We start from the raw sequence: 15,998 nt of genomic DNA, 5'->3' as shown, positions 1-15,998 counted from the left end.
TCTCGGTAGAAGGGGTGGATGTCAAGAAGCACTTCTTAATGAAAGGAAACTGGGATAAAAGACTGAGGTACTTCAAATTACACGAGAACTCGACTGAAAATCAGTGGCAACTGGTCTGATGGAGTAATGAATCCAAATTTCAAATTTCAGGTCCAAATTGTTGATGGAGATAAAAAAAAAAAAGGTTCAACAGTGGGTGTCTACAGCCATCTGTAAAACATGGTGAAGGCTCTGTCATGGTTTGCATTTCAGCAAGTGGTGAACATAGAAAAGACAGATAGTGATCCACCATGTACACCACTTTGAAACTGTCTGATTGTCAGTGGCTTCACACTTCAGCATGATAATGATCTCAAACACACTGCTAATATAGTGAGATACATACATGAAAAGAAAAACACACAATGCAACACATCAGTTGTGGACTGATCTCCCCAGAAACCAGACCTCTAGTTAGCACTAGACTTAATCAGCTCCTACATATGATTACATCCACTTTAAAAAGCCTAAGACTCCAACAGCCAAAGCACTAAACATCCAGTAGGTGGGCACATTCATCTTTGTCATATAGTTTGTTATTTACCCTGTAGGTGTAGGAATTGCATTTTCTAGCCAAGTGAGAACAGATATTGCAGGCTGGTAGTAACATTAGGACCCATGTTTTGTTTAAAACTACTTTTAAATATATACATTTTAAATATTTTGTCCAAATTTTGTCCAGTGGTAGACAAGTTTAATTGTTCTGGCTTGGCAAAAAATAGCTGCAATGCAGATGTAGTGAGGGGCTGTGTCTCACCGACAGTGAGGGGTCGTGGGAAGTGTAGCTGGCCCAACGTTCATTCTCCAGCTCCTCCATCACCTACAGCATGCACGGAGAGAGTCAGGGGTTTATACACATATTGCAAACAGGCAGACACATACACACAAAATATACAAACAACAACAAAAAAAAGTGCTCAAAGATATGACTGCAAACACAACCATATGCATATCAAATAAATCTTCACACAGGTCAGGGACATGCACATGAGCACACAGCATACCTGCATGCTTTCCCAACACTCACTGACAATACACACCTGGTTCATGGCGCTCTTTAGCCAGGTATCCACGGCAACCCCAACTTGGCGTAGAAGGTCCAGCCGAGCTTCAGCTTTCAACTTTATTGTCTTTGGAGAGCAAAGAGGTTAAAGAAGTTAAAGAAGCACATGTACCAAGGCTGCAAAGTCCAATATCAATCTTTAAAAGAAAGGATGATATAAAACACTATACAAATGACTGGTTATTAGCAAACATGCTAATAATGCTCCAACTACCTACATAAACGATGGGATTACTAAAATGCAAGGTCCTAAAGAAAAAGATGGAAATTACAATGAAGCTGTATGTTAGAGGAAACATAAGGAGCCATTTCTACTCATGTCACAGCTTTCATTTTGACATCTTGACAGCTGCACGAGTTCTGTTCAATGCAAACTGAATTTTCACCCCAAAATGTTTAAAAACTGGGTCACACAGTCTCCTAAGCAACAAATCATCAAAACTTGCTGCACTCTAATGAGATTAGATGATGATGCTATATCCACCAGTAGAGGAACCCCTGAGATATACATTGAAGCTCTCTCGCATCAGCTCGCTCTTATCTCTAATCCTGTCTCCTTTTCCTTCTGTCTCTCATTGTTTTCATCAATTTCCTCTTTCATTACCTGCTTCTTTCCTTTCTCACCAGTGCTGACAGAGCAGACTGATAGCTGATAGCTCCATCCCACAGAGGCACGGAGTAAGACAGAAAGACACGCCGTCAAGACAGACTCCCACACTTTGATCAATAAAGGCCTGAGCCACTTCATGGGCCTCAGTTTTTCCCTTCCGTTAGCAGCACCTAACAAACACCAGCCTTGGCTGTTGCTACTGAACCATAAACATACCAGACTAAGATGGGGACAAATAATGGCCATTACACTGCTAGCAACTGTTCCTTAAGGAAAGCTGCAGCACTAAATCATTAATGTAAGTCAATATGAAGCACAGCCAATGGTGTGAGTGCAAATCACATGTGGATAGAGTGCACACAGTCAGGCAGACAGAGCATCTATAATCAATACTAGCAAAACTGAAAGAAATAGAAAAATAGATGGAGGATAGATAGATAGAAAACTCGCAGGGAAAACCAGGACATCAGTAGCTTAGCAGATCATCTGGATTACCATCCATCACAATAAAAAGCCCATAAAAGTCCATAAAATGACAAATGTCACCTTGACCTTGAGCACAATTTGGGTGGAGACTCGGCTGATCATTGTGTGCAAGTTGCACTAAAGTCTGATCAATACCTGAGGAGAAGCAGCGATTTTTGTGAATTGTGGATGAACAGACAGACACCTCGCCGTGACATGAGCTCATTAGTACTCTGGCCAGCAGAACTGAACATCAGGAGTCCAGCTGTAAATCAATTATTGATTTATGATTGAATTATTAAGGATTCTGGGTTCACGTCTTGTACAAAGACCTCTACGGAAGTCAAACTGTGTTATACAAAAGGTGCTACAAACAAGCATTTAAACACATAACAGCAGCTATGCTGATAAAAGCAATAATGTGGTATGTGAGCTCCTTGTGATAGACAAACAGCAAAGAAGAGTTATTTAAACTATAAAAGGCACAGGGGGACCACTGCAATCACTCCCTATATGTACTATAAGTTTTCACAGTGCATTCTGTCATCATCTCAGCAAACCAACTGGTCTGGGTTGGTTTGCTGAGACTCATGGCTATGTCTATGCCCTATTTATTCAATTGTGCTCACATGTCAATACACATAGTGTAGAAAAATATGAGCAGATCCACTCAGTCAACTTTCCAACTCTTGTTAGTTTTGCTTGCTTGTAGTGAAATACTTTTGAGAGCACAACCTACTCCCTGCTCTGATGTTGTGAGTCAACAAGGCCAGATTGTCTAGTGGAGGCAGTTTGAGAACAGCCTCCGACAGCTACGTATGGAAACAGCCCCTTGCCTCAGCTGTTCTCACTCCCACCCCCTCTGAGAGCTTCTTATAAATAGGAAAGCAGCAAAAATGCCCATAATCGTTTATTTTAAATAAAGGAATTTTAGATTTTGGTTTAAACTTGTACTTCAAAGCATAAAAGAGCTGGTAGCTTTAAAATTTAGGATTTTCCATTAAGAGAAATTGGAGAAAATCTTAATCTGATTAGCTTCAGTCCGAATGACCTGCACACAGTATGTATCTCCTACAGCATATGCAATACAACTGCCATGTGCCTCTCTCTGACAAATTAATGAGATCAAAAGTGTTCCCTTCATCCCAGTGCTGTGTTTTCTCCTGATATCTGATCTTGGGAACATGTTGTTTTATTAATTAGCTTCAGCAGCGCATTACAGGCTAGCCTGGGGCATACTATATCATTTATAAAAGAATATATAACGCATTTAATTGTATATTTTGACCATCTTCACTTGTCTTTTATCATAGCAAGAATCATTCATATCACTTAGTTATGCTGTTAAGCCTTGTTATGGTAATAACTGTCAAGCAGTTTCAGAGAAAGACACAAACAGGCTCATCTGTAGAGCACAGAATACATAACTCTTCCCTTTCTGTCAGTATTTACTGATTCCACTTTAGAAAAATTGGATATCTGTGGAGACTGAACGGTGCAAACTATAACAAAACACTGAAAAATAAATACAGCACTATAAAAAGTGTGAGGCGTTTCATTTTGTATAGTTTTTTGTGACCATCATAGAAACAAACAAACAAAAAAACTCGGCCTTGCTTTTTCCAATCATGTCCACACAGCTAAAATGCATAATCCTGTCAATATAAACCTCCCAGCCTCCCTTGGCTTTTTAGCATATTTAATTAAAGATTTGGCTAAAACCGTGGGCCAACAAATTTACATATATGGTTTTTGCTTCATGTTTGTGATAAAAAAATGCTCATAGAAAACTGTAAAACAACAAAAAAAACAGGAAACTTGCTGACATTTTCAGCCTTTACATTAAAATTAGAAGCAGCTATAATGTTTTATCTCAAATTCACAACTTCTATTTTCGACACAGTTTCACCTGCAGTTTTATATTCAATAAGCATTTCAACAGTTGTTGTTTTAACTGTAAACACTGGCTTTAAACCACAGCTTTAACTACAGTAAATAATAACAGTCTTGATTACTGACTGATTGTAATCGTGCAAGCTTAAGCAGGCATACCAGATAGTCTGCTTGTTATGATATGACGTAGAGACTGCTTAGCCAGAAAAACACAAATTCCTCAGAAATGCAGCACTTAAATATTTAAGGGAACAACTTATCATCACAAAAAAACTTAAGTTACTAAGCTAATGACATTTAGACGTGCAAGACGCTGCCCAGGATGCCCCTGCATAGATTTCACTTAGTGGAACGCCTCATGTGGCCATAACCCTGGTACACTGACAACTAACATCTGAAGGGACAGGTGCACCTGTTACTTCGTACACCCGTTTTACTGTGTCAACAACTCAGTGGGAAAATCCCTGCTTGGACAGAGCTTTTCCCGTGTTCTTCCTATTATAACTAATAAAGAACTGCTCTGAGTGCCTAAAGTTCTGTGTTTCCCTAATCTATAGACACAAAAAATCCACTGCATCCTCCACTCTGATCTAAGGGGGGAGGGTCGCACGCCTGAAGTTCTATGGCTTCATTAGTATGGCTGGATGTCAAGATCTTGGGTAGAACAGCCACATTTGGCCACAGCATTACTTCAGAGCCATCAAGTTTCCAGCATAAAGTACAGGTTTGAAAGAGAGTACATGGAGCTCGCTAACTGTTGCAGCTGCTAAAAGAAAAACACTTTTTAATAACTTCTCCATCATGGATATACCTGCGTAACAGGTGACCTGCCCAGGTCCTGCAAGACCAATGCCAGGTCCCATGCTGCAAGCCATTTCCCTCTAGGGGGCAGCAAACTCTTGGCACCATGCGGAAACTGCATTACCCAAAAATGCGTGCTAAGGGACCAACTCTTGATATGGTCATCATGGTTTACCCATACTGCTACCAGATGAACCCTCAGATGGCCAGGCTTCAAAGGTTGCTGTAAGCATCTCTAGCAGCTTCAGGCATATTTGAACAGCCACTCTTACCCTGAGCTGAAAGGACTCGAGCAGAGCCTGAATTCCAGTCCCTCTCGAGTTGACCGTCCCATCATGGATGCAGAATCTAGAGACAACTTGTTGAAGTTGGTCTGCTGTGTTGGACGTAGGGAGCTTTTGTCCCAAATGACCAACATCCCCCCAAGGCCTCGAGGTGGTAAACTAGATTGTTACCTGTTCACCCTTGTTGCACGATGAGGCACAAATCCAAAGATCAAGGTAAGGTATTATCATTATACCTGACAGACTTAATAATCTCAGGACTGAACTCATGCGGCTTGTAAGGTGAGGGAGAGGTTTAAGGGGGTAAACTGATACACCAGTCCCCGAAAGACGAAACACAGAAATCACACACAAATGACATCTGTATACCTGGTTGCACTACTGGCTGCTGAAAAGGGTGTGGCCCTGAAGCGAAACAACAGCCTGTAACCCTGAGAAGTTGTTTTCAAAACCCATGTATCCTGTGAATTAACTGCTCAGTAGTCCAGCTGCTGTTGCAAAAGTCTGCCTAGTGTTTGTTGTGTTGGCTGTCGAGGGGGGATAAGGGGTTGTCTTAGTGTTGCCTCTCTAGCACACCTGTTGTCACTCACCTGCACCAGTTTATGCTTCCTATCCTGACACACTGATATGAAGTAGGAAGTCTAACCGACTTCCTGTTATACTGTGATGACCAAGTGTTCCCTTAATATTTTTGGGTAGTGTAACTAATGTATAGGCCTGGCTTGGCTTTGTGATTGATATTGCTACTGGAAAAGGCTTGATGGAAGGAAGATGGAGCTAATTCACAGATAATACAGATAATGCTCCCATCAATAATACAAAAAATACAGCTAATGTTCCCATCAAACCTACATAATGTCTTTTGCCCTGCTTTCACTCCCTTTATAAATCTGTGATAAGAGGTCTGTGATAAAGCCATTAGTATCAAAGAGCTCATAAAATATTCACCATCTTAGTCAAGGTAATGCTGGTCTAGAAGAGAAATTAAAGGGAAGCACGAGAGAAAGACAGAGGATGAAGCACAGAAAAAAAGGTGACGTGGACACATGTTTGCACTTTGCTATGAAAAGATTCTCTAATTATTTTGAGGGAAGTGAGATCACAAGCTACTGATAGCTGCTAAATTATTCGAATGCATGACGACAAAGCAAATGTTTCTTAACTTGACAGCAGAGGGTGCCAAATATGCAAAAGCCTGATAACAAAGGTAGTGTGGAGCCAAAGAGGAAGTTAGATAGAGAATGAGCCAAATGCAATGAAGCTGAAAAGCAGAATGAATAGAAATATAGACTTCTGGGAGCGAACAGAGAGGATTAGGCTGAGAAGGATAGCGCACGGTGCAGTGATCTCATTGAGTGTTGACAGGTTCAATCTGTGGGAATCGATGCGCAATCAATAAGTATCTGGCTAGGGTGTGTAGAGGGAAAAGAGTGGGAGGATGGAAACAGAAAGAGGTACATGTGGATTGAAAGCCTGAGGAGAAAGTGGTCAAAGAAACAATAAAAATATGTGATCATCTGACCTTGTATCAACATTTTCATTATAATATAATAAAATAATCTAAAACATTACAGCTGTTTTTAACCTACAATGCGTTATACCTGCATGTAGTAACAGTGGGATATTAAGAGAAATGTAACTGTAAGCTATGACATACATCAAGGATGTAATTAATTAGTTTTTTCAGATTTGTGTAGGTGAATAACATAAATGATCTGTCACATCTTATGTTGGCAAAAGTGTGACGATAACTCGTGGGCCATGCTTGTTAAAATATACCCTGCTACGTCAAAGAGGGTGTGCAGAGTGAGAGCATACGGCCAATTTCACTCTCCATTCAATTCAAAATACATCAGCCCAAAGAGTGGGCAGCACTTCAACTCGTTTACAACGATATGCAACATTAAGTACTTCTATGTAAATGTGTACCACAGATTTCATGGTGTTTCAGAACAACAAACATTAGCCATTCATTAGAGACCTATTAAAACAATGAAAAATAAGCTTCCCGTACACAACAGTAATAACACAGAAAATAACATCTGCTTATTTTTGATATCAATATCGCATCACAGATTTTTTCCTTCTCTTTTTTCTTACTTCTATAAAAATAAATCTCATGTTGCTATCCAAGGCAGACTCTCTTGGAAACGTTTTTTTCCTGTTCGTTCCTTTATGTGTCAGCATTAGTGCACATACTGCAAAACGTTCTGTGACAGGCCGCTCCATAATAAGTACTCAAATAAATTCACGCTGTATTTCCAAAGTTTGTGTTCTGAACATTTGTTGGAAAAGGATCATCTATTCATCTGTTCTCTGTATCCTTGTAGCTCCATGCGGCGCCCAGGTTTTGACAGGATAGAACAACTGACACGCTACATTCACCCACATTTTGGTGTTTTCACTTCACCTGACCTTGCGTGCCTTTAGACTACGAGATGAAAATAAAGCACTGGGAAAGAGAGCTACATGAAGATGGGAACAAAGTGCAAACACCATACGCACAGGGTTATATTTAAACACAGACCCTGAGACAGCAGTAAACGTTGACGATCTGAGTCACACACCTCGGCTTTGCGCATGTTTTCTTTGGTGTCTTCGATCTTCATCTCCAGATCTAATCTTCCCTGCTCTGTGGGAGGCAAGCCGTGGCTCTCACACTCCTCCAGAGACTGACAACAACACACACAAACAGAGAGCGTGATTAGAACAGGAATGTGCGTGCACTTTAAAATTAACCTGATTAAGATTCACATGTTGCATTTCTAAAACGTGCAACAAATGTTTGTGAGCGTGTCTGTATGTGTGTGTGTGTGTCCCTCTTACTCGCTTGTAGTGAATGATATTCTTGTGCTCTCTGGCCACCCTGGTTGCCCATTTCCTGGCCTCCTTGTTCAGACTGTGCTCCTCTGTCGTCCCCGACTCCGACTCCAGCTGACGACTCTAATATCCCACACACAGCCGCACAGAGACACGCCACAGCAGCAGGCAAACACACAAAAATACAGTGTCAAAAACAACAGCTCAAGGTGTGCAATACGCAGAGGCTGTTAATTAAGCTAAAGAAAGCAACATTGTTTCCATAGCAAGTAATTAATACAGTGTGTGTTGCGATGCTCTGTTGTTACCTTATGAAACAAAAAGCTGCTATTAAAACCACATGTGAAACACCATGTGTGTGTTTTTTCTGTGTACTACAAATTGAGAGAAGAGGAGGTGCGTGTTGACAGCACTTTTTGCATGTGACTTTATTTTGTTGCTTTTTTAAAAAAAATATATACTACAGAAAACACGCAGGGTCAGTCAAGGAATCTGCATGGCCTTCCAATTAAACATATGACATCAATTATAACCATGCAGCCAAAGTGAATCCAGAGCTCATGCGCTTAACAAAGAGCTTTTCTTATTTCACATGAAAGATTTCTATTTTTTTTTCTCTCTTTCTGTTCTTTGTCACTGCTTTGAAGTGGGCGGGGATTCGCTGGGAAAAGGTCATGTTGCATACTTCTGCCCATCATGCATCATTTAGCAGTATGTGAATGAAAATCTGGTGACAGCTGGGAGGTTCTTTGGCCACTCTATCAAATTCTGATAATAACACACCCACAATATCCAGATTAACTATGTTGGATGAAATATTTCTTAATATTTTAATAAAGAAAACAAAAACATCATTTAATTTGATTCAGTCTTCTCTAAACAATTGATGCTGATTTCATAGAAACATATTTGCATTTTTAAAGCCAGATTTTTCAGTTTAATCATAATTATTTGCTATTGTGGTCCAAAAAACATGACTCAGTAATCAAATTATACAGCTGTCTGCCATGGTCCAAAGAAACCCTGAAAAAAAGACTGTTTTTGGTTACTTGTTTACAAATATGACTCAGATTTGATCTTTTCATTTCTATCTATTATAAATGCATCATAGCAGGGGCTGAAAAACAAAAAGGATACTTTCTAGTAATTTAACAATGACCCACTCCAGCTTCCCTCGTGATAACTCAGATCGAAATCAATGCAAAATATCTTGCAAAGACTTCCATGTATAGACATTCGTCGTCAGTGCTGTGTTTGCACAGACCTGAGAGGTTTGAGTTCCCATAATCTGATAATAAAAGTCTGTTAGCCTCAGCTAAAGTACACAATATTATAATTATACCTTTTCATGCACATCATCTCTATTAATTATGTGCTGATTCTGTAACAATAGGGCATAAATCTGGCTAAGTATAGGTGTGAAACCAAGTGTATTACATGGGAGATTTACAGCTTAATTACATTCAGGCACAGGAGAATTGCAGCAAGTTAAGGGAGAGGGCAGGAAACTCGATTAGAACAGTGGCTCGAATATGACATGTCACGAACCTGCATCTCAATTTCCTTAAATTTGAATTTCAGATAGTCTGCCAGCATCTACAGTTATGTGGACAGTAAAAAAAAAAAATCTGATCCTTACCAGGTCTTAAATACAAGCTCAGATGAAACACAAAACATCTCGAAAGACAAAGCTAAACCGAAAACGTAGAAATAGTGTGGAAAACCTAAGTACACCCCTACTGCTTCCACAGGAGTTACGAGGTTAAGTAACAGCCAGGAGTTCCTAATTAAATGCAGATTATTATCCGATCATTAGCAAATGTAAGCACATCTATAAGAGCAGAAGTTTTGTCACTCTGTCGGTGTGCGTAACACGATGCCAAGGAGGAAAACATCAGCAATGATCCTCAAGAAGCAATTCTTGCTCCCCATCTCTTTGAGAACATGTATATGGTCACTTTTTAACAATTTCAATTCCATCATTATACAGAGAAAAGGATTATTCACAACTGGAAAAGATTCAAGATAGTTCAATCAGCTAGAATGTCCTAGCAAATTCCCACTGAGGTCGGACCGTGCAATGCTCAAAGTAACTGCAAAAAAACCCTAAGAGCTACATCTCAGATACTACAGGCCTCAGTTAGCATGTTAAATGTTAAAGTTCATGACAGTACAATAATAAAAGTGAACAAATATAACTTTGGAAGGGTTGCCAGGAAAACGTCTCTTCTCTCTAAAAACAACATGTTAGCACAGCTTGGGTTTGTAAAGCTGCATCTGAACAACCCACAAGACTTCTGGGACGAAGACCAAAGTGGTGATGTTTGGCCATAATGCACACCAAGCATGAAACCAAACACAGCATAACAGCACAAACCTCATACCCACTGTCCACCACGGTGGTGAAGGAGTGAAGATTTGGGCTTGTGTTGTAGCCACAGGTCCTGGGCACTTAGTCGATAATGAATTCCTCTGTATACCAAAGTGCTCTAGAGTCAAATCTGAGCCCATCTGTCTAGTAGCTTACTACATTTGGCTGAAATGGGGCCATACAACAGGACAATGATGAAAGAGATATGTGCAAATACCTGCAAAGTTCCTCCACAGTGACAGGAGAGACTGATAAATGGCATGCAGAAAATGACTACTTCAAGTTATTGCTGAAAAAGGTGGATCTACAAGCTGATGAATGAGGGCGAGTACTCATCTGAGGTATTGTATTTAAATAATTTTAGAACCTGGTAAGGATCAGATTATTTATTATGATGTCATAATACATAAAATCTTTGAAATAAAAAAAGATCCACTCCCTTTCACATGACTGTTCATACTGCAAATAAATTCTAGTGCTCATGTGAGTCATGTGACTTTCTGCATCACTTTTGTATCTTCCTGTTGCACACTGATTATCTCGTTACACCCAAACAGATCAATCAACCTGCACTCTAAATGTCTTTATGGACAAAGGTGAAATATTATTTTATTAAATCATTTAATAAATTGGAAAATAACAACATTAGCAATGACTGTAGGTGCCATAATAGGCACAACTATAAACAACTGACCTGACATATAAGGGAAAATGGTGTCATCATCAAAATCTAAACCTTTTTCAGACTTAAAGAGGCAGACACATTTAGATACAGTCTTCTTGCAGGTTATTCACTCATTCTGAACACATTTCTTGTCTTAGACACATATTATTATAAGAAAAAAAATGTCAGAAAGGGTCTAGGACTTATGATTTAATGCATTTGCACAGGTTTTTCTCTGAATAGGGCTCTTGCTCTTGTTCTACAGTTTTTAGAAACATATCGCTGTCTTAACTAATAAAATTCATCATGCTGAACAGCACATGTATCACAAATTAGCCAAGGCAGCAGTATTTCTATGTGAAGTGTTTTAATGGAGTTTTAAAGAACTGGGTGCCTAGGACTCCAGTGTTTCTACACAACTTGCATTAGAGCAGCAGCGGTGCATTCAGACTGCAGCAAATACCTGCCTATGATTATGCTTTTTTATGCGTGTTAAAAGCGAAAGAATGAATTGAGTTCTCCTAAAATAGCACAGAGAAAATGTATGTGTACAACTACAGAGTTGCTTGTAAACCACAATATGATGTCTACATTCACAACATGTAAATTTAATGCAGTGTTAGCTTTAGTATTATTTCATATTTTATGTTTTATGGGCTTATCTTACACATGCAGACACAAAGAATTCAATAATCATCATGTAAGATATACGTAGCATGATTTTGAATGGAAATCAGGACACATTCAATTTCCAGTGATTACATCTTGAACCCATAACAAATTTGTAAAGGAAAATTACACTAAACTATGACACATCAGCTTTCAGGATGTTGATGACAGTATGGTGATATTTTAAAAGATGACATAAGGTTACGGCATCAGATGAGTCATGACAATGGTCATGAGAAGCCAAAGCCACCAAAGGTATTCAGCTATCGAGCAAGTGTGCCTTCATTGCTTGATTATGATGAAGCAACTAGAAAATGCAGGAAACATAAAGAACTTCTTTAAATAGACCTGTAATGGCTGAACCGCCTCAGTGTAGTCAGCTGTCGTTGTGAGGTTTATGTCAGGTGGAATAGTTGTAACAATCAGGTGAACTGTGGCCTTTTTAGATATGAAATAAGAAAATTTCATCAGCTGCCGCTCTATTCTCTGGTTTGATTATTCTATTGGTGCACAAAAGCAAAGTCGCATTGAGCAGATAAAATCTTAACATGTAATTCAGAAACTCCCACATATTTGTCATGTTTATTTTTAGTTCTCACGCCAACTATGTGGATGATGTCATAATCCTATCTGCAGCCACTTGTGTGGTTATCCCAGAGTGTCTCACGGTCTTGTTACGGTGACAGATGGCCATAAAAAGTCAGGCAGTGAAAGTTCTTTAACCTCCGCTGTATTTCAGTAAAAAGAGAAAATCGAACCTAAAAAACAAACAAACCATACGCTATTGTTTTATTGTCTGTGGTTAAAGTGCTGACTGCTGTAGGCCAAAATCAACAACCTCCTCCCTAAGCCACAAAGCTGAGAGCCATATAAAAACAGATCATTTATAAAGCACAATGATGTGTTAATGACTATTAACAAGACATGACTCTTTTCCAGTAATAACAAAAGAGCTCTGGGTTTTATCACTACATAGTGTGCTGTCAGATTTGAGCCCATCCTCAGCTGCTTTTCTCAGTTATTCCCAACACACAATAATACTTTGCTCACCCTCACCGCCATGCTGTATGAAGTCTTGGTGCTCCAACTGGTTAGAGCACAATTTCTGTTTAAAAGAGGGATGGGCCCACACTGCTCTCCAAGATACTTGGAATATAAAGGTTATTCTAGCTGACTAACTGTCTGCCTGTCAATCAGAGTTAGATCACAGAAGAAGTCCCTGCCAAACAGAGCATGTCATACTTGGGCGTCTAGTTCAGCAAAGTTTAATTTAATGTGTGTTAACATTGATTTGTCATGTCACTGAGTCGAAAAAGTGTCAGCTCACTGACACTACAGTTGTTTTTAAAGAAAATTATAATGTAAAGTATCATCAAAAGCATCATAATCACAGGCAAGGAGATCCATAGTGACAACATTCGTAAATAGTCTGCATAACTATGAAAAATCAAGTATTTTTCTGTCTTTTTTTTCTCACTATAACAGGTCATTCCGAGCATGCGCTAGAAATCTAGGGAATATAACTTAAATTGAAAGATTGCTACCAGTGAGGGCAAAGTCTTTTTTGTGGGTTAAAAAGGTTTCTCTGTTGGGTGCCTATGAACACACACTCACCAGCCACTTTATTAGGTACACCTATTTAACTGTTTATTAACAAAAATATCTAATTAACCAATCACATGGCAACAGCTAAGTCATGTAGCCATGAAGACATAGTCAAAATGACCGGCTGAAGCTGATTTGAGCATAGCGTGGTTGTTGGTCCCTGACTGGCTCGTCTGAGTGTTTCAGAAACTGCTGATCTGCTGGGATTTTCCCACACCACCATCTCTAAGGTTTACAGAGAATTGTCCAAAAAAGAGAAAATATCCAGTGAGCTGCGGTTCTCTGGGAGAAAATGCCTTTTGATGCCAGAGGTCAGAGGAGAATGGCTAGACTGCTTTAACTCACGTATGAACCTCAAAGCAGATGAGCTGCACCAGCAGAAGGCCATAACAGGTGCCACTCCTGCTCGTTATAAACAGAAAACTGAGGCTCAGACTCACCAAAATTGGACAATAGAAGTCTGGAAAAACTTGGTATGCTCGTGATTTCTGCTGCAACAGTCAGATTGCAGAATTTGGTGTAAACAACATGACAGCATGGATCCATTCTGTCTTATATGAACTGTTAGTGTGGGCAATATTTTCTTGGCACACTCAGTACCAGCTGATCATTGTTTGAATTCCTCAGCCTAACTGTGTATTGTTGCTTCCAGTAGGATAACGCACCATGTCACAAAGCTCAAATAATATCAAACTTGTTTCTTGAACAGAACTGGTGAGTTCTCTGTACTCAAATGGACTCCACAGTCACCAGATTGCAATCCAATAGAGCACTTGATGTGGTGAAACAGGAGATTGATTATCCAGTACTAGCAAGGTATAACTAATAAAGTAGCCTGTGAGTGTATGAGGTTTCAGATTTTTCCAGAGCCATGCTGAAACATCAATCACAGCCTGAGGTGTTAAGTTAAACTGCATTATTACGCTTTGTTTGGCTCATGGCCGACTGAAAGCTTCTTACAGTAAATGATGCAGTCAGTATAAACAGAATGTATGAATGAAGCAGATAAGCCATGGTCTGAGAAATATGATAGGAATGCTGACAACAGTTAAGACTACCTGTGCCAGGGTCATTCTCATGGCACTGACCGGCGACGGTTCAATGTCCACCAACTGCTGCACCGAGCTCAGAGTCTGGCACACACACACACACACACACACACACAAATAGACATCCAGGCATCCGCAGACCACACACCCAAAGAGCAGCAGTGCAAGCACACAGACAGACAAACACAAGGAGCGATTAGTGGAAAAAAAGTTTAGGGAAAAACTGTTAGCAAAGCTTGAACAGGAACAGGAAGACACAAAGAAGTAAGAGAACATTGTTACAGAGAAAACTGTTAGAACACTTGAAACAAGGCAAAAGATCAGAGGCAAGGAGAAACTGGCAGAACCCAGAGAGAGAAAGAGAAATGTAGAGAAAGGAGAGTGCACAATATGACTCAGACACAGGAGAGAAGGATACTACTCTAGAAAGGTATTAGAAACAGTGTCCAGTGAGAGCAATTTCTTTTTTTAGCCAGAAAGACTTAACAAGTCCCCGAAGAGGAGAAGAGAGGAGACAGCATGATTCCCACTGCTCCATTCCGATCACACAGACCGTGATCACTTGACAACAATTTAAAATATTTGTAGCATTCAGCAACCAATTGAATTTAAATGATTAAATTAGCTTGCGTAAATGACAAAAAAAAATCCCAGGCTAGAAAGATACGCTCCCAACGGACATGCAACATCTGAACACAGAGCCGATTCATGCATCTTTCACGTTGTCAGCAGACATTAGTTAACTGGGCAACTCCATCTGAAACTGTTAACATAAAGAAATCCCCAAAGTCTGGGAACAAAAGGCCCAAAGATATCTCAAGAGAAAAAAGGGCGATCACAGCTTTGGCTCACGGATTTTTAACTTGGCAGGTCTCTCAGGCCCAGATGTTTTAATGTGACTCTCTAAATCAGAACTGCGGTAAATGAATTCTGTTTCATCACTCAACTTAAGGATTTAAGCAACATTTTATACACATAAGATATTAGAGAGGACAGAAAACACAGGATGAAAGGAAAGCCCACATGGCTGGCTGCTGTCTGTGTGTGGGAGTTTGTGCGTATGTGTGTATGTATGTGTGTGTGTGAGTGAGTCAGCAAGTGAAGTGGAGTGACAGTCCTGCTGTGAACAGGTTTATGTACAAACAATCTAAGTACTAGTGATACATGAGTATTAATCCAGGAGATCTGTGTGTAGTTGTGCGAGTCTCACCGTGTCACATTCACTGGGCTGGAACTGGAAGTCGTGCGCTTTGTGAAACACCGGATTCTCTTGCATGAACAACTGCTGGTTGTACTCCTGCATTATCTGAAAGAAAGCGTCAAGGAGATCTTTAATCCAGTACATTTTGCATGCAAGTTTGGTGCTGTGTAAACCCGACAATACAAGAGTCTGTTGAACTTCATGTGTGAAGAGGCTTCTGCTCCCTTCGAGGATGCAAACGACAATTTTTTTTCCCACTGCCGCATCTGAAGCCCACAGTGGGTGAGTGTTTCATATTCATGCATACATTTGTGGGTTCATATTTTGACTTTAGAGGGATTAATTTTTCGGTCCAAGAGGGATATGGTTCAGAAGTTAAGTCGAGTTTCTGAAGACATAACATTCAAACCAAAGCTAGTGTGAGTGTAGTTTAGGATGAGACCCGAAACCAGTGAGAAACTGTC

At 39.9% G+C, this 15,998-nt stretch overlaps 1 protein-coding gene across 2 annotated transcripts in view; it reads right to left on the bottom strand.

The window, feature by feature from the left end:
* The window catches only part of fchsd2 (FCH and double SH3 domains 2), a 76,935-nt gene that overhangs the window by 19,466 nt on the left and 41,471 nt on the right, over positions 1-15,998 (bottom strand). Inside the window, exons 10-15 of one of the 2 annotated variants that reach the window (XM_004543845.4) lie at positions 15,544-15,639; positions 14,343-14,417; positions 7,982-8,098; positions 7,723-7,827; positions 1,080-1,169; positions 797-859 (exon numbers count right to left, since the gene is read on the bottom strand). In XM_004543845.4, coding sequence (XP_004543902.1) covers positions 797-859; positions 1,080-1,169; positions 7,723-7,827; positions 7,982-8,098; positions 14,343-14,417; positions 15,544-15,639 — 546 coding nt within the window. The remainder of the gene's footprint in view (positions 1-796; positions 860-1,079; positions 1,170-7,722; positions 7,828-7,981; positions 8,099-14,342; positions 14,418-15,543; positions 15,640-15,998) is intronic. The other variant, XM_004543846.4, reaches the window with a different exon arrangement.

The sequence above is a fragment of the Maylandia zebra genome, linkage group LG14 (assembly GCF_041146795.1).
Source record: "Maylandia zebra isolate NMK-2024a linkage group LG14, Mzebra_GT3a, whole genome shotgun sequence".
NCBI classification, from domain to species: domain Eukaryota; kingdom Metazoa; phylum Chordata; class Actinopteri; order Cichliformes; family Cichlidae; genus Maylandia; species Maylandia zebra.
This window is presented reverse-complemented; position numbering and strand designations above follow the sequence as displayed.